This window comes from Colletotrichum truncatum (genome assembly GCF_014235925.2).
Source record: "Colletotrichum truncatum strain CMES1059 chromosome Unknown Contig_0003, whole genome shotgun sequence".
NCBI lineage: Eukaryota > Fungi > Ascomycota > Sordariomycetes > Glomerellales > Glomerellaceae > Colletotrichum > Colletotrichum truncatum.
The window spans coordinates 2,877,023-2,898,723 of record NW_027222400.1 but is presented as its reverse complement, the minus strand read 5'-3'; the positions used below and the strand labels follow the sequence as shown (position 1 = coordinate 2,898,723).

General features: G+C 51.5%; 6 protein-coding genes across 6 annotated transcripts; 2 read left to right on the top strand and 4 right to left on the bottom strand.

The window, feature by feature from the left end:
* Positions 1–1,002: 1,002 nt before the first annotated feature.
* On the bottom strand, positions 1,003–2,276 carry CTRU02_205702 (RNA polymerase-associated protein leo1; the record flags this gene model as incomplete). Its single annotated transcript, XM_036727694.1, has 2 exons — positions 1,003–1,971; positions 2,025–2,276. 2 exons carry the CDS (start codon positions 2,274–2,276, stop codon positions 1,003–1,005), a joined length of 1,221 nt encoding a protein of 406 aa, XP_036580650.1.
* A 2,178-nt stretch (positions 2,277–4,454) lies between these two features.
* CTRU02_205701 (protein kinase activator) lies at positions 4,455–5,634 on the top strand (the record flags this gene model as incomplete). The annotated part of the gene is made up of 3 exons (XM_036727693.1): positions 4,455–4,875; positions 4,929–5,040; positions 5,091–5,634. 3 exons carry the CDS (start codon positions 4,455–4,457, stop codon positions 5,632–5,634), a joined length of 1,077 nt encoding a protein of 358 aa, XP_036580649.1.
* A 502-nt stretch (positions 5,635–6,136) lies between these two features.
* CTRU02_205700 (uncharacterized protein) lies at positions 6,137–6,869 on the bottom strand (the record flags this gene model as incomplete). Its single annotated transcript, XM_036727692.1, has 3 exons — positions 6,137–6,276; positions 6,343–6,670; positions 6,828–6,869. The coding sequence occupies 3 exons, from the start codon at positions 6,867–6,869 to the stop codon at positions 6,137–6,139; spliced, it is 510 nt and encodes a 169-aa protein (XP_036580648.1).
* Positions 6,870–10,176: 3,307 nt separating this feature from the next.
* CTRU02_205699 (uncharacterized protein) lies at positions 10,177–10,470 on the bottom strand (the record flags this gene model as incomplete). The annotated part of the gene is made up of 1 exon (XM_070204592.1): positions 10,177–10,470. One exon carries the CDS (start codon positions 10,468–10,470, stop codon positions 10,177–10,179), a length of 294 nt encoding a protein of 97 aa, XP_070061696.1.
* Positions 10,471–12,767: 2,297 nt separating this feature from the next.
* Positions 12,768–13,049, bottom strand: CTRU02_205698 (uncharacterized protein; the record flags this gene model as incomplete). Its single annotated transcript, XM_036727691.1, has 1 exon — positions 12,768–13,049. The coding sequence occupies one exon, from the start codon at positions 13,047–13,049 to the stop codon at positions 12,768–12,770; it is 282 nt and encodes a 93-aa protein (XP_036580647.1).
* Positions 13,050–17,172: 4,123 nt separating this feature from the next.
* On the top strand, positions 17,173–19,055 carry CTRU02_205697 (bZIP transcription factor; the record flags this gene model as incomplete). Its single annotated transcript, XM_036727690.1, has 2 exons — positions 17,173–17,957; positions 18,011–19,055. 2 exons carry the CDS (start codon positions 17,173–17,175, stop codon positions 19,053–19,055), a joined length of 1,830 nt encoding a protein of 609 aa, XP_036580646.1.
* Between the last annotated feature and the right edge of the window lie 2,646 nt (positions 19,056–21,701).

The following is a 21,701-nucleotide window of genomic DNA, read 5'->3' as shown; positions in this document are numbered from 1 at the left end:
ATTGATCAAAACTGAGATAAATCTAGGAGCGCGAGGGACGAGCGAGCGGGCGTGTGGAAGACGCTAGATAAGGTAGACAGACAGCGAGTCTCGTACTGTCTGTGGTACGACTCGAAGCCCGTGTGTTTTTGGCTCTTCTCCACGCAAGGAGCCGTGTGCCTTGGTTGTCGCTGTGATCGGCAACCGCTATCTGTCTTCCTGGTGGTGTGGTTTGGCCAGACTGGTTGGAAAGGCCAACAATGGTGTCCGGGATTGCCGTGTCTCCTTATCCCAGCCGAAGTCCGTGGTCTGGAGACTCTGGGGAAGCTGGCGTCAAGGCCCCATTCAATGCACTGGATTGCCTGGGGCGGGCAGCATCAGGTGCATTGCTGCTGCTTTTGCAGTGTGTAGTACCGTCACGAGACCCCACTCCACACACTCTTATTCTTCCCAAGCTGGAAAGTTGGGGGGCAGCTCCCTCAGCTGCTTGGCTATGCTGTCCAATCGTGCTTGGCGCTAGCTGTCGACATGTGACAGTGCATTTGATCCTAGGCGCTTGAGCCTCCTGTTTCCGCGCCCTGGTTGGTAGTAGTAGGTATTACGCAGTAATACACCTTATCCGCCATTGCGTCCTGGGAAACTCGTAATTTGCGTTGAATTGAATCAGTGGGTTGCAGGGAGCCACAATGCTGAGCTATCCGACCCAACAAAGTCAATCGCACCGAGATATAATGGTCTGTCTACGACAAAGAAACTTGGCCATTGCAGCACGTGGTCCACCCTTGTCAACGCAAGCCGAAGTCTAGTCGAGTGTAGCAAGGTCATGGATACCTATTAGGTACGAAAGAGAGTTCAACATCCATTAGACGTGCAGTACTTCATCATCTTAGATATCATGCACCTCAATTTTTGCTATGGAAGTTTCTCTCCCCCCGAACATGCGCATAAGAAATCCTTGGTATTATACATGTGTGATGAATGGTCGGTCTAATTCCTACGACTGGAAAGCTTCCCGAAATCCTGCTACTCCGAATCATCATCGTCAACGACATGACGACGCCTGCCTCTGCCGCTCGGCTCCATCATGTCATCATCGTCGCCGTCAGCATCCTCGTCGTCCGAAACCTTCTGTCGTTTCTTAGACCGTGGTGCCTCGTCCTCATCGTCGTCATCCAAGATCTCCTCGTTGTCATCATCTGGACCTTCGCTGATGTCCTCGTCACTGCCGACAATGAAATCGTCCTCCATGTCGTAATCATCCTGCCTACGCGCACCAGAGGGAAGGTCATCATCAGAGTCGTACTCAGGACGCCTCCTCTTCTGCTTTGGTGCTCCAGGCATGCCTCTCTTGCGTGAGCCGCCAGCGCGCCGTCCACCTTCCAGGTCACCAATGGAAAGACCTCCACCACGTCCGTATCCCCGACTAGCATCCACCATGCGAGCAGCTGCAGTTTCACGACGGCGCTGCGCCTTCATCTGCTCCTTCTCTGCTTGCTCCGCCTGTCGTTTCCTAAGCTCAGGGTCTTGAATTGTGTTGATGATCATGTCTTTTTCTTGAGGCTTTTGCGTGACTGTGGCCATGCGCTCTGCGAGAGCAATGAGTGCATCGTCTTGCACGTCCTTTCCAGGCCGCACTATGTACTGGTCGGTGACGTGACCCACAAACATGAGGAAATTGCTTGAGTATTCGGCTGAAGCGGCGTAGTAATGCCCGTCCTGAAGTTCAGAGTAAGGCTGGTCAGGACCTGGGGCCAGAGCCTTGGTTGTCACTTCGAAATGTTCATCGCCAACAGTGATGGTGACCGAACCGTCGCTCCATCTGTGGATCATGGCGTTGCTCTGAAGTTTGTTGCCGTGCCTCCGAACACGGACGTCGGCCTTCGGGATGTCTGCTCTCGCGTTTTCGATGTCTTCCTCGGTGGGCTCGAACGTGTTGGGGTCGTATAGCGTAGGAATAAACCTCAGAAACTTGGGGACGCGAAGAGATCGAAGCTAGAGAGTGTAAGCTCACACCACTGTCAAATTGAGTGACCGCGTCTACTTACTCTTTGATCCTTTGCCTTAGGAATGCGATGGCGTTGCATTTCAACGGCCTCAATGACTTTAGTCTCGTAATCTGCCGACGTTTGGCCATAATCAAATGCTCCCTCGTCCTCTGCCGCATCTCGATCGGATACAGCGCGTTCGCTACCAGCGCGACTGCGGTCCTCCTGGACGTCGTCCGCTGGCTCGTCGCCAAAGAGATCCTCTTCATCATCCTCCTCGGGGAGTTCGACCAAATCTTCTGAGTCAGACATGATTGCGATAGGTATTGAGGGATGCTCCAAGAATTAGAGAGGCGATGGGCGCGGTTTTGGCGCTGAGGTGTCTAGGCGTTCGTAGGTTTCTCACTGAGAAAGAAAGGCGAAGGCAAGGCTCGTACAATCCCTGCTCACAAATTGACCCACTCGGATTGAGCTGACCAAAATGAGGCTGAAGCAGTAGCACCGCCACATAAGACTAAGTCCGGTCTCCGGAGGGCAAACCGGCCGATTTGACAGGATATCCCCGTTTCGGTCCAGATTTCTGCTGTGTATGGCTTATGCAAAATGACTTGAAGTTTTTTTTAGGGGGGGGGGGCTTTTTCAATTATCGTCTGTTCAATTGTTACTCCTTATCTTAGATGGCAGCTTAGAGCTTACTTAAAAGCTGCGGCGTCTGAGTTCCAACCTCCCATACGCCACACGAGGCTGAGAAGGACCCTTCTTTCTGTCTAGCGGCAGCCCAATGGCGGAGGAGTCAGTGGCTATTGAGACCCAAGGCTGTGGGGACAGGGCCCGTGCTCTCGCTTGTTGTTACATTTCAAGTCTAGCGTCCCTTATGCTGCCACTCCTGTTTGGATGCAGGAGCGAACGTAGTCCGACGAAGCTCACCTTCAACCGCCCCTTTCCAGCTTAACCCTCTCTCCTTGCCTGATATCCGACCACTTTCGATTATCAAACGGTCTGAATTTTGAATCAGCAGCGCTGAGGAACTATTTTCCAGCCCCTATAGTCCTCCCGAGGAGGTGTGCCGGCAGACCCAGCCATATATTTCCCCTTCGACTCCCCCTCACCGCGGTACTTCCTTCTACCATGTCGAACCTTTTCTCAGGAATGTGAGTTAGTTTCAACTTTTGTCAATTGTTATTGCTTTTTTTGCCTTTTCAGATTGTTCTCGTCATTCTAGACTGCTTCAATTCGCATTATCAATCCCCATCAGTCAAAGAGCGTCACATATTGGCTGTACAGCAGACAGCTGTTAAGTTGGTTCCTCGGCTAGTGCCGCAGCCCGCAGCCCGCAGCCGTTACTTGGTACATGCAACCGATTCAACACCGAGACACGGGATGCATCTTCACTCGAGGACTAGCAGAAGGTTGAACAACATGAAGCAATCTGAATTACACATTCGGGCTCCGTGTTTTACGCCAATTGTTCCGGTCGCTCTTCAATGGGGTCAGAGGACAGTCTGTCCCTTGCGGTGGTCTTCGCGGGGTGAACGGGGTGATGGGGCTGCGAGTCTCTGAAGTACCACGAGGCGCACACAGAGAGTGTGACACAGAGTGAAAGCTTGCTGCTTTGAGTGACATCAAATGTTATGGCTCTTTAATGTGGTCACTGTCGTCTCACCTCAGTTTTGGACATGCACTTTGAGGAAAGAAGAAAGAGATGGCAGCGGGGAGTTGAACCAGCATCATCGTTACCGCCTATTGTGAAAACGACCACATACAAAGGCCTTGAAGCGCCAATATGAACATCGGTTCCGCCCACGAAGAAACAATCAACAACGCAAAGAAATCAAGTCTCCAAGATCCTCAAAAGCCAGGCACCGATACAATCAAGCGAGACGTGGGTGAATGAGATCGATGGCCCAGATTTTGGCTTGTCGTGCTTAACGGCAGCTCATCTGCGCATTCAATAAATCATTGCAGGAGACATCCTATCCTGGGAAACTCAGCAATCGTCCTATTTGTCAACGCTTCCCTAGGCCGGCGCAGTTCTTTGGTGCCCTAGCATATCCAGAGGTCAGGGGATGTACCTAAAAACCGCCCTGTTAAACTCAGCACGACGACCTCTCGTTCGACTTCCGTCGTCTACAGCAAAACGCTACTTAACAGAACGACCTGTATCCAAAGCCAAACTAACAAAGCGAAGACGTTGTATTGCCTCCTCTTTCACTACAAACCTCCACCTAGCACATACCTCTTCCTCATTGCCACACAATCCTTCATCAACTGAGACGCTGTTCGGTTTATCTCGAGCATCGGCCTTGCCTGTCGCCCGGGACGCCAGCGGTCTCAGACATCCCTAGATTGCCAACACGACCCCTTGGGGCCCCGTGCTATGCCTTGTCTCACTCAGGTCTTCTCAACATGGCCGGAGCAGGCTCTCGGGTCTTAGCCCCTCCTAGTGGCGGGTTTAGTTGTCACCGTTACCATCGTGCTTGATTTACATTGATGTTTTGGAGCGCATGTTATGGCAATCAAGTTTCATCAGCTAATCGGACGTCAATAAACAGAAACGCCCGCTTCCGGGGTGCTGCCGCTAAACCACCTGGACAGAACAAGTCCCCCACGTCTTCTACCGCTGGGCAGCCTTCGTCACCCACTGTGCCACACTTACCCCAAGGCCAGGCTGCTGTTAAGGCGCCCAGTGTTCCACCGCTGCCTAATTCTCCTTCTCTTGCCCAGACTATTGGCATGGACGAACAAGGCGGTATGGCTAACAGCGACGATATCCTCAACTCGTACCACCTGCCCCGACCTATGCCCATCTGGTTGAACTCCAACTATGGCAAGCATATCGTCAAGGGTAACTTCATGACCTTGAGTGCGAGACCCAAGACGGTCGAGCAGGGCGAGTGGATCGCTCACCAGGGTACGTAATATATCGGGCTCTACTCCGCTTAGCTCATATTAACCAAGTCACAGTCGTCGAGCACTACAGAAACCTCTGGAATTTTGTTCGTGTGCTTCACGAGAAGGAGGAGGATGGCACGACCATCTGCAACGCAACAACTTGCCCCAGAATGTCCGCCGGAGCGTATGTTGCATCGATCTGCTAAATGTCATTCACGTCTAACATCTTGGCAGAAACCACTCATTCACCTGGCTGAACAGTCGTCGGGAGCCTGTCGAGCTTCCTGCCTTCGAGTACATGACTCTTATGCAGAGATGGATCTCGGGCAAGATTGACGACACCAATATCTTCCCTACTGACCCTTCGGGCGTCTCTTATGCCCACAACCCGGCCATTACCACTACACCACTCTCGCAACTTACGAACCCCGGCGAACCTGAGTGGATTGGCAAGCGATCTGGTTTCCCACAGAACTTCATCGACGTATGCCAGACCATCTTCCGCCAGATGTTCCGCGTCTATTCTCATCTTTACTGGGCGCATTTCGTCGAGCCTTTCTACCACCTGAACTTGGAAAAATCCTTGAACAGTTGCTTCAGCCATTTCATTTTGACCGCGACGGCATTGGACATGCTCAAGCCCCACGAGCTCGAACCCATGCAGCCTCTGATCGACCTCTGGGCCGCCAACGGCACCTTCCCCCCCGAGTCCAAGGCGTATGAGTATGCCAACCTCAGGGCCGGTGAGCGCCTTATGCAGCTCGCCGGTGTCTCCTAAATCTTCGCGAAAGAAGGCAGAAAAGGGTTCGGTGGGCGCACCACAGAAGGAGAGAATGCAGGATGGCCAGGCGGAAATCATTTTGAGTTCCCGTTCCTGGGAACATCAAACATGGCTTGACACGATCTTCTCGATTTCATCTCGGCCTGGCTGCCAGTACCCACCGACCCCCAGAGACCAGGGAGGGGTATAAGTTTAGGACTACTAGGAAAACGACACACGTTTACACGCGCACATTGCATTTGCAGCAGCTGAGGGCTGTATGTTGGAGTTTCGGATTTGCTACACGGCCAGGCAGGCAACGTCGTCACACAGTCTCCAAAGTCTCAGGCACGTACACGGGGATGATCATTCGCCTCGCACGAAGTACTTCTTTGGAGGGGATGCACAGAAAGTTGAAAATCAGTAGATGAAAGATTTTATAGGCAAATCCACATTTCCAGAGTAAATAATACGTTCCCTATGGACACACATACGCAAGGCGATGCCGTGAACATATGTGCTACAGGACAACCTCGCTGATCTTATATTCAACTACAATGGGCTTGCCATCTTCGAGGATGAACCGCCCGGATCCAACATAGACCTTGTTCTGAAGTTCCTTCAGCGCCTCGTGGCCAGTCTCAAACTTGGCATGCGTGACTATGTCTTGTTAGTTCATAGGGCACTTAATCCACTGACCGACGGAAGGAAGGGGTAAGGACTAACAGATTTCACCATAATCTGTCGTCGCAGCTCCTTCGAGGCCCTTCAGCACTTTCCCGGAGGCGCCTGAAGTATCAACCGTGCCCGAGTAGTCGAACCGAATGACGGCGCCGGAGGCTTTGTCGCGGAGCGCGCTCGAGACTTCGAGACGAGCGTGTCCCCCGTCAGGATCGAACCGAAGGTAATCCGACCCGTGGAGGAAGACAGCATCGATTTTCAGTGGATACGAAGGTTCGGAGACGAGGGCGCCGGAGTCCGGGATGAAGGGGGCGTGGAGCTGTGAGACTCCTTGGGCGAGAACCCCGATGGGAGATGGGTTGCCAAGGTGGATCTAGAGAACCGGACAATCAGTAGGTGGCAACGATGCGATTAGAAGAAATTAGAAGACTGCTCAAATTCTCGGGCAATTATCCCTTTTGTGGTGTGCCTGTAGGTTGAAAGATACGAGGGGCGTGAATTGACTTCACGGATGAGGGGAAGCTGCGTACTTTGACGGTGAAGGCAGGGGTGAGCTTGGGGAAGTCGGACATCTTTGAACGGCTGCTTAGTCAATGACACCAAATCAAGTCAGGAAGGAAGTGAAGGTTTTCGGGGTCGAAATATCGGATTCGAATGATGTAAAGTTTGTTTATTTATCGCCTGTTCAAGATGAGAGGATGGTGCCGTCATGAAAGCCTGCTTGCCAGCCCTCTTACGTGATTTATCCCCTCTTCGATTTCTCCTCGTATCCTCCTAACCGAGCAGCTCATCTTGGTTAAGTGAGGGGTTTCCTTTCCCCAAGCTGCAGGTGAGATGTGGAAAAGCCTCAGGTGGCCGCAAAAGCCCTATGGAATAAGACTGGGCAAGGCGATCTGCAGGTGTCTGCACTATGCACGCGCGTTCGATCACATACATGTATCACCTCACATATGCGGGTAACCACGCGGATATCTTCCTGTCCATCTCATAAACAGCGGGCAAGCAACTGTGAGGTGACTCGATGTCCAGTGGCAACTCTTCTGTTTCGGCGTGTACAGCTCTTGTATGATTCTCCAATGTTCATACTTTTGAAGACCGACCTTTTCCACCGTGGTTTCACCACTTTCGTACCGCTACAGCTGTATGACGGCAGGTTTTAGAGAAACGTCTATGTTTGAGCTGATGTTTGAGTTTAGTAGTCACAGAAGACGGCAAATTCTTGATTGAATCAAGGTGTTGTACCCTAATGTTTTGATTAAAGTTGTCCAGGTTGATGATTGTATGATCTCGGTAATTTTAGCCATGGCCTGTTGAATAGGCGAAGAAAGAAAGTTGAGAAATTTGAAAAAATGGTACCTTGATATATATGAGCTTGACATTTTGCGGGTGGGTTGTTGCGTGAAGTCTGTTTCCGAAGCTATGAAAAGCAACGATCAGATATTGGCACATCTGGAGACGAGGATCAAAGAGGTTTTGAGGTCGGATCATGCTTGTATGTATGAATGGAAGAGTCAAACGAATATGCTGAGAAGAAGACTATTGCCGAGATGTATGCTTTCTAATGTATTCTGCGAAATGGCCTCCCTTTCTATGAGCCGACACATTCGGAGGTAGAAGCATAACTAAATAACCCATTTGCCAAGCGATTGGCCGAGTCAGGATTTTTATACAGCCAAGGACTTAGATTATACTTGAAAGCCATCAGATGTCACCACCGGAAGCTCTAGAGAACGGTGCTCTCTCTTCAAGGCCGTTGAGAACACCAATTAGCAGTCAAGATTCACAAATTCAGAGCGTTTTACCTCCTTAAACCCCACTGCGGCCGATGTTTCCCATCATGATCTACATAAGATCGTGCAGCTAAAGAATAAAACACTCGTGATTTACAAGAACCCCAATCCAGTTGAAGGTTGGTACCGTTTGCCATGTTCGGGGCCGTCGGGTGCCGCAACCAAAACTATCACCTAAAGTTTGCGCCGGTTCAACGACAGTGCGCAGCCGACAACACCAGCGCCATGTTACTTGTGGGAACAAACAACGCGGGGAAACGGGGGTTAGGCAGACCTGAGTCGGCCAACCTCAGCTTGGAACTTGCAAACGACCTCAGAATAGCTTCATGTTTGGAGTGCGTTAACCATCCGACGGCATAAATTAAGTTGTGGCCACGATCTGTTAGGCTAGAAGATTCATCCAATTTATTTTGATCAAATACTGTACCGACAAGTATCGACGCAACTGCAGGTAATCACAGAGGGAAGTTTCGAAGACCACCCCCGAGGAAAAGGATTCATCTCATCCAAGCCCATGTGCTAGTAGCTTTGTCCTCGGTCACAGATGTGATAATTCGAAGATCATGCGACATGCTCACTTTGGACTTGCCCAATTGGAAATCTCCCCCTAACTTTCAAAGTTCGGGCGAACAATCACGCATCCGGACAATCTCTTACGTGACATCAAACTTTTATGTGAAAGTATATTGGGGATTGGGCTCAAGTTTACGAGAACGATGCATGAATACTCTCGAGTCCCATGGAATCAAGACATTGGATAAACAGACGCCATAGGGCTTCTCCCAACTTCAACGCTTTCCTAGTAGAAACGCGAACCATACACTACTGAGAAGTCTTGAAGAAGTATAGTCCAAGTGGACGACGCTCTATGCTAGGTTTAACGTACTACAAAATTCAAGTTGATAGGTAAAAGGGACTAGAGCTCCGTATAGTCAAGAGGCAGAAGGAAGGGCACATACAGATGTAAGTCTCTTTACTTGACCCCTTGAACATGTGACTCTGACAAAAGTCGACCCAGAGCCCGGCGACCTTGGTATAAGGTAGAGTTCTAATTAACAGAACTCAATCATCACGAAACGAACATAATCTGACGCACAGGACGCGCCGGTCCGATGTTGGTCCTTGCTCCTGCCGTCCCTACACGTGCTGGAATGCTGTTCCCGCCCATCAGGTCGCCTGTCTCTTGTGGGTTATGCCATTGTTTGAAAGAGACCAGGGTAGCGTGGTAACCCCCGCAACCTCTTTCCCGGATTTATCCATTGAACTGTATTTGGAATGTCGGATTCCTTCGATGAAAGGGCATGTGTCGTGGTGTCACGTCAACCTGATGAACGTGGGCCGTCTCCAAACAACGTAATGCCTCCTCACGACAGCAGAGTTATGACGGTGAAGATTATGACTAACACCCATCGGTGACCAATGCATATAGCGTGGTTCACTCGTATACTTTAATTTTAGAACCTTCAACCGCTCGACACGAGGGACTTCTCCGAATGTTCGTGACGTCGTATAGTCTCAGTCATATGAGCGGTGGGGACTTCCATTGTTCATCTCTGCAGCCCGTAGATTGATCATCAGGGTGTTCGGAAAACTAGTGCCCGCGGCACGGCTTGCGTATGCAATAGCACAGGCTCCGTTTCAGAATATCCGTCAAACAACCAAATGAGTGGCTCGGAGGTGACAAACCAGGCCGCATTTCTGTTTTCAACTTAGCACCAACACGTCAAAATCCTAGGGGGCAAGCAAGGGATCCAAATTCGGAAAGACGGGTTTAGGGGAAGGCGAAGGAGGCAAAGAGAAGGAGAAAATCCCTGAGTTGCTTCACCGCCAACCTGGGATGAGGCGTCTGCCAGGCACGACAAGACGAAAAAGTGGGACGGAAGAAGCAACCATGCCCAACCCTTTGGGCAGGGTACGATGAGTCAACTTTCCAACATCTTGTGTTCAGCAATCGGTGCCGAGAAGGGAAGACGATAGAAGTGGCTGGTCAAATACGTTCAGCGGTGGGTGTTGGCAATAATTAAAGACATGCCCTAATTCAAAGCCTAGCTCCTTGTAAAGCACAAGGATATCATGACAACCTAAGCTCTCAAGCTTTGACGGTCGTGAGGTCTGTCGACGCTTGAATTTCCCAAAGAAAATTCATTTGAGTGACCCTAGAGTCTGCAACGCGTCTACCGCGTTCTGCAACTATATGCGACATGCACATGGGCCGAGCTGTCCGCGAGAGGTCAGATTGTCGTGGCACAGGATCTTGATCATCGGGGTCCATTTGGGGGCCGCGATAACGCAGGCGCAGCGGATTCCTGCGATGCGCCGTAAACTTTCTGCTTGCTGTGGATGTAGTTGAGATGTGACGAGCAACAGGGTGACGAGATTTCATTGCGGGACCGCGCTGCTTTACTTCATGATATCATGTCGATTGATAGGACATAATGACTGGCTCTGACGCCTAGAAAGCAGAGTTTTCACTCGAAGAGTCATTGCTCTGGAGACAGAAGGGTTTGCCTCCTTCTTAAGACTTCCACTCAAGCGGGATGATGGCCGCAGGTGGATTGGGGTAATGCATGGCGTCCGTTCACCGCCATCAAGCCGTTGAATTTGTGGACGGGGAAAAGATCCGGCGACTCTCGGAACCCACCAGTCTCAATTACATCGTTTGCTTCAGAGCGGGAACCCTAGGCTTGTGCATGATTGGAACCAAGAACCGAATGATCCAAGCTCCAATAATCCAATGTTGGGGATACAGCTCTTTGAAGCTTCCAAAAAAAGGAAGAAAGCCGTGCGCGCCTCGGTTTGGTTATCTTTTCTCACGATGCTTGATGGTTATTGGAGTGATCCAGACAGGCCCAAGACTCTGGATGACGTTGGAAGAGTGAAACGGAAGCTGTGGATCGCGACATCGCATCGCGAGCGTGAAACGGGGGTTGGCTCCATCGCTTGAAGTTCAATCTCCGGCTTCAAAACTGGAAGAGCAAGGGAGAAAGTCAGATTGCAGCTCCGAAGTGGATCCCGGGGATGAGAAGCTTAAGCCATCAGTGGGGGCTCACCGACAAAAGAGACTTGAAGAACTGTCATGCCATTAAGTCACAAAAAAGACTTGTTATGGTGATCAATCGTACCAGCCGCCTCGATTATCGAATAGGCCGCGTGGTGTATTCTTTTTTCTTTCTTTTCCCATTATTAACGCATAGTTTTGGTCTTCCGCATCATCGGCCGTAAAAGTCAACTAGGGTACCCTTTTCTCATTAGATGACGTGAGACCGGGGATCCTCACCGGGGTGCTAATTCGGAAGAGACAGTCTTGGATCTAAACCAGATACCCAGGGAACAGGGGTAGATTGAGGTTCAGACGCCCCGCTGGGGTCAGCCCTGTCAGCAAACCCCTCTAGGATGGCTGAACGCGATATTTCTTCTCATTGCCAGCCATAGACCTTGTTGGAAATTGAATGATTCTGGACGAATAACGGATTAGAAGCGACGTTTGTTTGCACGGTTGAGTCGTGTGAGGGCTTCCTCAACAACCATGTAGTCCCTGGGCACCGTCAGGGCTAGGCGACCTAACCCATCCAACCCGCCACGGCAACTCGAAGCCTATTCCGACTGTCGACAAAAGCGAAGACATGAGTGTGGCTTTGAATCAATTCATGAGTCATTTCTCCGTGTACCTCTAGTATAGGAACATGGAAGCTGGAAAACAATCCGAGGGCCGTCTTCGGGGCTGATTACCAAACAATCTCGATCGCGTCGTCAGGTTGGGCAATAACGTACGTTTCGGTACAATATTGAGGTCAGCCACGTCTACTTCCAGGAGATGGACCTGGCAACCAAAAGTAAGGCATGGCGAGGGGAAGCGAAGGCCGGTCACGCTGGAGGCCGAGGAGCACAATGACGAGCTATCTCGTCCATGCACGGTACAGGAGAGGTACGATGAGGCAACGAGATCAGTGTTAAAGAGCAAGGGGAGACTTCCGTGTGGATAATCCGAGTCAACGAGAGAGACGGGTGCGGGCGTTGGGCGCACATCAAGATTCGCACGAGGTATGCGTCGCACAAGGCGCTTCCATGACAACTTTGGCGGTCTGAAGCGCTGTGTCTCCGAATCCGAATCATCAGATTAGGGGTCGTGGGCCCGGTGGTCTGGCCTAGCCAACAGGTTGGGCTCCGTCTTCAGGAACGCGTGAGAGACAGCGTGGAGAGATGAGGTATTGAAATCGGAGCTGGAGCTGGACCTGTTTAGCGCAAGTGTAGGCCGAGGCCAAGAACCATGTGGGAGCTAAACGTAAGGCAGGTACCTCTGGTGATCTGTATTCAAGGGGAAGACGTACCTGAGCTATATCCAGTGCGTGAGAATCCCAGAAGAACAATTGGTGAGGGATGAGAGGAATTGATCCGGCTAAGGGCGGTTCGACTAATTGGGATGGAGAACGGCAAGGCGTCGATACTTGACAGTCAGCCATACAGTCCGGAGCAGAGGTCGCGATTTCTATTCTGTAGCAGAGTCTGCTCGCCTCACTCGGACGATTGGTTAATGGCGGGGACGGCGGCGGTCCATAACGGGTCTTTTTATGGGCGCCCCGCTTTTCAAACGGCGCCATCCAGACTGAAGTCTCCATTGCAGCTTCCACACTCCGGCTTTCGCGGTGGCCGAGTTTTTCCAGAAGGTGAGGGGGGGCCCATCTAATGGGTCAGAGCCAGAAAAGCAGCTAAAGGTGTATTGGGGTGCGGGATCGTGAAGGGCCTCAGGCACTTGGACGACTGATTGTAACATCGCAGGGCTTCTCCCCCCCTCCATTTTCCCTCATCCTCACAGACGGTATAAAGGCTGCCGTTGGGGTCCATCGGTGGAGTCGTGCATGATTCACGTTGCCGATGGATATCCGTGACGTCGCGATTCCTGCAGCGGCCGCGGGCTAGGTCGGGTCGTTTGGCGCGCTTCAGGACGCGAAAACGCGTTGTCATGAATCGACGACGGGCATGGGGATCAAGCCATGAAGTCTCAAGGCTCGGCCTCAACTGAAGTGAAGAGAGGCAAGGAGTCAAGGTTGAGAGGCCTCTCACTCGCCTTTGCTTTGGAAACGGGACCCAAACAAGCACCATGGCACACCGACAAAGCAGAGAGGGGTCTTCACAGCTGACGATGGGCCGCTCTGTATGCGGCCATGAAGCACAGTGGAGCTGGGTCTCGCGCATCACTCCAGGCTGAGTGGCTGGTTGATGTTGACATTCCGGCTTGGGCATCACCGGCGGCGCTGGGAGGGTTTCTGTATGTTTATTTCCCAGCCACCGATTTTTTTTTTTAATTTTTTTTTTACAACCGTCGTACCTCATGTGGTCCCTCCGTGTTTCTCGATGTTGGAATTGACTTCGCCTGTCGGTCAAGGCGCCCGAAAATTCGGCAAAAGGTGGCTGTTTCTGTCCAGGGATGTGGCTGAGAAGTCGTCTGGGTGTACGGGCATCATCCCAACTTACAAGAGATGGAGGTTGGCCAATTGCGCTTTGATTTTTGGTGATGGAGAAGGAAAACGGGGCTTTTGGGGTCTGAAAAAAATAATTTACGGAAACCAGCCATAGCTATTGAGGGGATCGATCGGATCGGCAGCATTATGGTGCTGTGAGCTTTTCCTGTAGGGTTGGCCAGATGATCTGGGAGAGAGGTGACGATACCACTCTAGATGGGGACTTTTCATGCTCTCTTTCTTTCTCTCTTCAGCAGGGTACATATCCTGCACTTGCCGTTAAGGGGAATGCCGATGGCATGTTTACAAAGCTGGTGTGCCTACTTGTTTTGCTTCGCCTTGTCTTGCCTGCCTCGTTGTATGATTTGGCTGAGATCATGCCGGAATATACTGAGCGTGACAGCAGAATCCTGTATCATCACAAGGCACTCACTCACCTACATCCTTCCCCTCCATGACCAAGATAGATGTTAGGCAAGCGAGGTTCGATGCTACCCGCCTGGCTGAAGTAAGCAGCTCCCAGTCGGCTCCGGTCCAGTACTTCACTCGCCCTGTAACCAGTGCTTAGGGGCGGGTGGTCATCCCGTTCAGTGCTGAGCAATGGGAGCCGACGGACGAGAAACAGTGGCTGATTAGTGGATGCAGGAGGGCTGCACTGGGCTTTCTCAGGTCACGTCTTAGGGGCGTTCTTGGACTTTAGGTATCAATGGCGTGGGCGAGCCTATCGCGGAAGAGAGCGGCCGTCGCTGCCCAACCCGCTGGAGCAGTCTTTGCTCCCCGTTGTCTCTCGTCCAGTGGATTCGGTCACCAGGGGACTCAACTATCACCACTCAGCACTCACCTCTTGTTTTTGTATCTTTCCTTCCGTTTCTGGTCATTACAACGGCTTCGCCCTTCCACCTTGGGCGAGGTACAACGGTACGTCATCCCGGTCGACCACCCAGTCAGGCAGGAAGGTCTTCTCGTGTTTCTCCACTGACCGCACACATCGTTCTCTCGACTTTCACTGCAAAACGGTCTCGATCAACCGTATCTCCCACCGTGCCATCGATGCTCAATCCGTTCCCGCTACTCTAGCTCCAGACCCATTGGCTGCAACGGCCATGGCCCAAGCTGCAAGCCCAACCCCCACCGTCTGTGACCGTGACCGCCATTCCATTTTCGCCCAGCTACTGCTTGTGAAGACATTCTCCTTCCGTTTTTTTTCCCCAACCAAACAAAATTCTTTTTTTTGTCCTCTATTGGCCGTCCCGGTACACGACCGACCCGTCGCCCCCATTATCAAGACGGTCTTGTCTCCCATGATGACCCGCCGCCGCCTGTCTTCCGGCAATATCCCCGTCCATCCAGACCCGGCGCATCGTGCCTAGGACCCAAAGGCCCAAAATCCAGAATCTCTGTCATCCTCCTCCTCGCTGACCTCATTCGTCGGTCAAAGTATGTCGTCTCCAGCAGCTATTGACTGACACACGCATACCCGGCCACACTCCCCCAGCTTAGAGCCACAAGACCGAGAGAGCGCACAGAGAATCCAGTCGGAGCACATCGGCTGTGCGTGGGGTTGGGTTTCGCTTTGGCTCTGTATTCCATCCCATGCCTCAAGTACCTTCTCGTCTTGCCCCCCTGCCCTGTCAAGTCTGTGGTCGTGTTGATATCCCCATCCATGGCCATTATAGGATTACAAGCGCCAAAGCTCGTCCCAAGCTTCCCTTCGGGCCTCAGGTACCTTGCCCTAGTTTAGCACGCCGAAGAGTACCTTAGCTCATTCCCATAGCCTGTTCCCGGGTACCAAAGGAAAAGAATCAGAAAAAAAAAAATCAGATACGGCAGACAAAGTCTATCGGGTTGATAGAGTCCGTAAGGAGAGTTCGAGGCGGTCTAAAGCCAAACACAACCCCTGTTCGATCCTTCTTCAGTCTGCCCGCTCCCCTTGTCTTGTCCGTGTCTTGTTCCAAGGAACCATTCTAACGTAATGTGCCGGCCGTCTGTCTGTGCAGTCAACCTGCCAGCCTACCGCTCCCACACTTTCGTTCTCGTCATGCCTAGATCAAACTATCATGACAAGATACTGGCAAGATTTCCGGAGACAAGCCGCGGTCTCACGAGGGAGACAGGCCAGACATGGGCAAGACAAACACCTTGTAACAAAGTCATCGTTACTGTCCCGAAATCCAGGGAAGCAGGGAAATGGATGAGTTCAGTCACCTTGGCATCGTGATCTCTGTCTGACCAAGCCTCTCCTCCTACTTTAGTTAGATACGGTCTCTGGTCTCTTGAGTCTTCCTCTCTCTCGCCGACTGGGTTCCTCGCGCTGTCACTACACACCCACCCCCTTCGCCTGTCGGCCACCCTCCATAAACGAGTGACCACCACCCACGCACTGCAAATCCCACCCACCGTCTGTCTCTCCGTTCTCAGTGCCCGCTACTCTTCTCCCAACTCCTCGCCGTGAGAGCTCTCGCACATTTTCTCGATTCCCCATCCTGGCTCGGTCCCGCGTTCGTCCCTCTTGTCTTTCCCCACTGCTCCCTGCACCCTGGACTGAGATTGGGACCCGGACCAGCCTAACATACACCATCTGCACTTCCATACCCTCCTCATCCATGTCCACCGTATTCTTCTCGAAGCCAAGCCAAGTACCTGCACCCGGCCACCGTTTATGACCAAGTACCTCGTGCCCAGTCTCCCGCAGAAGTGCCGCCTTTCCATTCAAAAGTACAAACCCCTCCTCTCCAGCTCTACCTTGCCTGCACCATAGACGAAAAGAACGAGATCCCACACCACATACTCACACATCCTGCGTCCACCGTACATACGTACATACATATACATCCTTCCGGCACCCCCATCTTTCGACGATTCCCCCATCGTTGCAACACACAATTGTTTATTATTGTTTTATCATCCATCATTCTTCCAACCTACTGAGCAAATCGGCCTAACGACTCTCACACTCACGCCCTCACTCGAATACACAAGCGCGCACACACACACACACATATACATACTTAGCCTTCCCCGCCCTCTGTCTGTCTGACCTGCTCTTCAACTTGCCACAAGATCTGGAGTGCATCGCAGCATCGTATCACTCGAGAGAGGAACCGACATCCTAGGCCTGTGAGTATGTTTTCTCTTCGGAAATTCAGTCCACCTTACCCTCGTTCTGCACGTACTGCCTTAAAACTTTCCGGCCTCCCTCCCACCCGCTCATCTTCCTGGATTAGTCCCCACCAACCTCTTTTATCACACACACTCTCACACACACTCTCTCTCTCCCTCTCTCTCACCCGCTTCCACTTCATTGCTTTTTATTACCCTTTTCTTGCCCTCACGTCGCTTCTCTTCCTGTCTACTCCATCACAAAATCCTGCACCTGTATTCACCAGGATTCTGTATACATCATATCATATTGTTCGTACCCAATCTGAGCGCATTCCCCTCACCTGCGGATGCCCAGCATTGTCCCCACATATCACTCAACCCAAAAATAAACCCTGGATGATCATCCTCACCGCCGCCGCCGTCCTCAACTAACAAGAATTTTGAAAAAGAGAAAAAATAGGCAACCCTTTTCTCGCGTAGAAGCACATCGCAGTCATCACCGGACTGCTGATCAAAAACCAGAAATGGTCTCAACCTACCAGATGCCGAACTACTTCAGACCGACACCTTTGACCGTTGACACAAATCAAGCGCAGAAGTATTACGAAGAGGAGGACCACAGTATCTTGGACGAAACCATTCTGGATCACAGCGCACTCGACTCAGGCTTGGAAATGTCGCCTCCCATGGCCGATAGCCGGAGAGAATCTTTTGCCGTCGGATCATCTCTCTTCTCCCCGAAAACAGAAGACTGGCAATCAGTCGAGATGCAGTCCGTGCCGTCTAACAACCCGTTTATCGAGCAACACAGCAACAATCCCTTTATGCGCCTGGACCATGCCCAACCCTCTCCTTTTGGCCATCAAGGGAATGCCTGGTCCTTGAGCAATACATCCGGCTCTTGCACTCCTCTACAGCAGTTCGACGGCATGCCGGCAGAATATGACACTGGTGCCTCCATGTTCCAAAGACCTGTCCAAGGCCAAACGCCCTTCACCAACCCCACTGGCCAGATCGGCATGTTTGCTTCCATCGGCTCAGGCAACCAGTCCATTCCCACCTCGCCTCAGAAGGGCTGGATTGGTCAGTCGGAGTCCATGGCCAAGAAAATGCGCCCAGGAAGCCCTGCTATCCGTTCGCACAACGATATGAGAAGGGGTGACGGCATTCGCAAGAAGAACGCCCGCTTCGACATTCCGGCCGAGCGCAACCTCAGCAACATCGATCAGCTTATCGCCCAGTCCACTGATGAGCAAGAGATCAAGGAGCTTAAGCAACAGAAGCGTCTGTTGAGGAATCGACAAGCAGCGTGAGTAACCCTAATCACAATTGCAAGGTTAGATTTACTGACACACATCACAGTCTTGACTCTCGCCAAAGAAAGAAGCAGCATACTGAGCGTCTTGAGGATGAGAAGAAGCAGTTCACTGCCGTCCTTGGCGACATGGAAGAGGAAATGGCTGAGATGAGGAAACAGATGGAGCAGCTGTTGAGGGAGAAGCAGTTCAACCAAGAGTACATCGAGTCCCTCACCATGGAGAAAGAGGAGATGATCCGCACTCACACGATTGAGACCGGCGAACTCCGTAAGAAGGTTAGCGTCCTCACCGAGCACGTCCAGCGCCTCGAGAGCGCTGCCATGACTGCCCCTGCCAATAACGGCTTCGTCTCCGGTTACGATGACATGGACGGCATGACCATGCCCGGCACATGGGACAACGTCAACTTCCTCGGCGAGTACCCCATGGAGCCCGAGATCAAGCAAGAGCTTCAGGTTGTCCCGGCCAAGAAGGCAGAGGTCTCCTTCCCCGCCGAGTCAGAGAAGTCCTCGTCCCAGGGCGGCATGCTCTTCATGCTTTTCCTTGTCGGAGCTTTCGTGCTGTCAAGCCGTTCAACACCGGCCATCCCCCGCGTGTCTGACGACGTTCGCGCCGAAGCAGCCACTCTCCTCGAGAACGTCTTCAAGGATGCTGGTGTCAACGCAGCCTCCAACACCCTCCAAGCCGTCGCCCCTCAGCCTTCCGGCGGCTCTTGGGTCGACGCCCCTGCTGTTGGCCTTGGTGATGCTTCAATGGGCGGTGTCGCTCCTTCCATGCTCGGTCAGCTTGGTGACTCACTCACTCAGCCTACTGAGGAGCAGGCGAACGAGCAGCTCTTCGGCCTCTCGGCCGCCCAGTACAATGGCGTCAGCTCGCAGGACTTCCTTAACAACGCCCCTGAACGCTCCACCAGCCAGGGACGGAGAAACCTTGCCGACGCTCTTGCGGCGATGCGCAACAACAAGCAATCCGCCGCTGAGGTCTATACTAGATCACTACTTTGGGACCAGATCCCCAGTGAAGTAGTCAGAAATTTTGCAAAAATGGTGTCCGAATCCAACAGCGCCAAGGTCGGCGCTGACGAATAATGAGAACAAAAAAAAAGTTCAAAAAACGAAGAATGATCCCCATGATCAACATCAACGACTCAACTCCGGCGCAAAAACATATGTTTATCTTGTCTCATATCTCCTTGTTTTTGGGGATTTTTTTTTTCTTCTCCGAAGCTCTCATCATACACTTCTTTACCGCTCCCGCGGGATCCCCAGACATTGTTGCTCACGCACCAAACAAACCTTTTTTCGCCAACCATGATCGAAGCTCTTCGGACATAAACTTATTTGCTGTTTTATCTTTGTGTGCTTATTTCTCTGTTTTCCTATCTTGTGGGACAATTGCGTCGTCCCCGGTATCTAGCAAGCAAGCGAGCGAGCATTCTGGATTTAGTCTGGTATCAGTTTGTTTCACATATCGAGTTTCGTATCTACTGCTTTTTGTTCCCAGTTTGGGGTGAGGCGGAAGCGAAACTCGAATGGGTAGGGCAGGGTAGGGAAGGAAAGGAAGGGAAAGGAGGGAGGGGAGCATGGGAATACGGGACGGCCGGGCTTTGTACAATGGGATGTGGCAGGCTTTTCTGGTAGGATGGGACGGCACTCGGAATACCGGAGGAGAGCAGGTCTCACAACAGAAGGGACATCATCTCATATGGGAGGGAGGGCAGGAAGTGGTGCTTTTTTGTTTTGCTTTTATTTTCTTTTTCCTTGTTTCCTAATTCTCTTTGTTTGGAAAGATGGAGGAGCGACTGCAAACTACCGTTACAAATTGTGACGAGAAACGAAAACGTCTCACGACGTCACGTGGGAACGGAGAACATGAAGTCGAAACGAATCTGATGATCATGAAATATGACAGTCATACAAGCAAAGCATCACTACTCTTCGAAAGCCTCTATTACTCTTTGACTTTTTTTTATTTTTATCACTATTGCTCTCTTTTTCCTTATCTTTACTTTTATTTTCATTTGCCTACAGCTATTCGAGCGACACCACAACATCCAGCAAAGCGAGGAAAGCATTTCAATGTTTTAGTGGCGGACGGGTAGACAGGCCTGTCCCTCGCTTTCTCATGTTTCTTTGGGCCGCCTTTAGGAAGGTGTGTCTTCTATTCGCGTAGCTACTTGCGGAACCCATACAAAAGATACCATGGAATTATCTGTCCGTTTTTTATCACACGACTTCTTAAGAGGTAACATGCAGAGTGACTGGGTGCATATGTGAGGAGATGATGACATAAACTTGGTTATACCAAGGTAAGGACAGAGTCTTAGAGAAAGGAAAAAGCGCGAAGCCAGGAATGACCTTCGGAAAATGCTGATCATCGACACGACTCGCACCGAGTGACTGGAAGACGAGAGGTTAGGCTTGGAGGGGGCGTCTGTAGACAAGCACTTCTATGATGACCGTATGTGGTCGACGCCATTGGCAGGCAGAGTTACCAGGAGGAGATTTAGGAAGAGGGGGGGGGGGGCGAAGGCCATACAGACCGTCTAAACTTGGAATGTGATGGTACCATATGGGAGTGTCACGGTGTGGTCGTCGTCAGTTTTTTTTTTTTACTCATCCGGAAATGGCAAGTTCCATTGACCAGCTAAGAAACGGAAGGGTGTGACTTTGTGTCCAGACTTGGCGGGATAACGGTTAGATGGGCGGGGGGAAGATCTATGGCAACGTTCACTTGGTCTTGGAAGATCATTCCATCGTTTCGGGAATGGCGACCGGATGAGGATCTGAACCTGAGGTTAGTCGTTTCCGTACTTCTAAGAAGAAGAGGGATGGGGGCTGCGGCATTAGCGTGGTGCGCTGAGTACCCTTAGGGGATTGGTTGATAATGGTATTGTTTGACGGCGCGTGAGATGGGTGCAGACAGGCTGGGCTGGGCATGCGGGTGAGAAGGGCAGCGGGCACTTGTGGTGATGGCGCCTTTCATAGAACCACGGGGGGATGTTCAGGAAGGATGAGCGGACATTTGGGGGCTTCTGGACAATAGAGCGGCTGATGATGAATGGTATTGTTTCTTAGTTTCCTGGTTTTTTCTTTACTTTCTAAATTCATTTCCCCATTGTCTTGCGCGGTTGAAGATGAGAGCCACAGCCACTAACCAAGGCCACTTGCGCACCAGAGGAATGGTGTGGATGCTTTTGATGCATGATGTGTGTGGCCTACATCAGCCTCTTGGGGGGGGGGGGGGGGGGGGGGGGGCGGATCTAGCGTTAGTATAAAAATAAGTGTCATACGCAGCATTTTGGTCTGCTTTTCCTCAGCTCATGTACCTACTAGTAGATTGGCCCCCGTTGTATCGTCGGCTCGGGAATGGCTGAGCCTGGATGCCCTGGATAAACAAATTGAGGCGCGGCAAATGGATGGAAGGTAAGCGTTCGTCTGCATACGTGAAATATCCTGTTCTTTAACGATTTTCACTGATGGGAAGATGAGGTATGGTAAGACGGAAGGAATAGGCAGATGAGATATTTAGATTGATAACTGGTTGAGGTGAGGGAAAGGAGGTTAGACGACAGGCAGCCTAAAACAGGGGTTCTTCCTTCCCTTTCTTTCTGGCACAGCTGAGGGTTGTGGTTATGTCTGAGACATTTTCGAGGTCGCATGCTTGCATTCTCGCTCACGGGTTCTGGATGTACCCATACATCATCGTGGTCTTCTCTCAAGGGACCTCAAGTT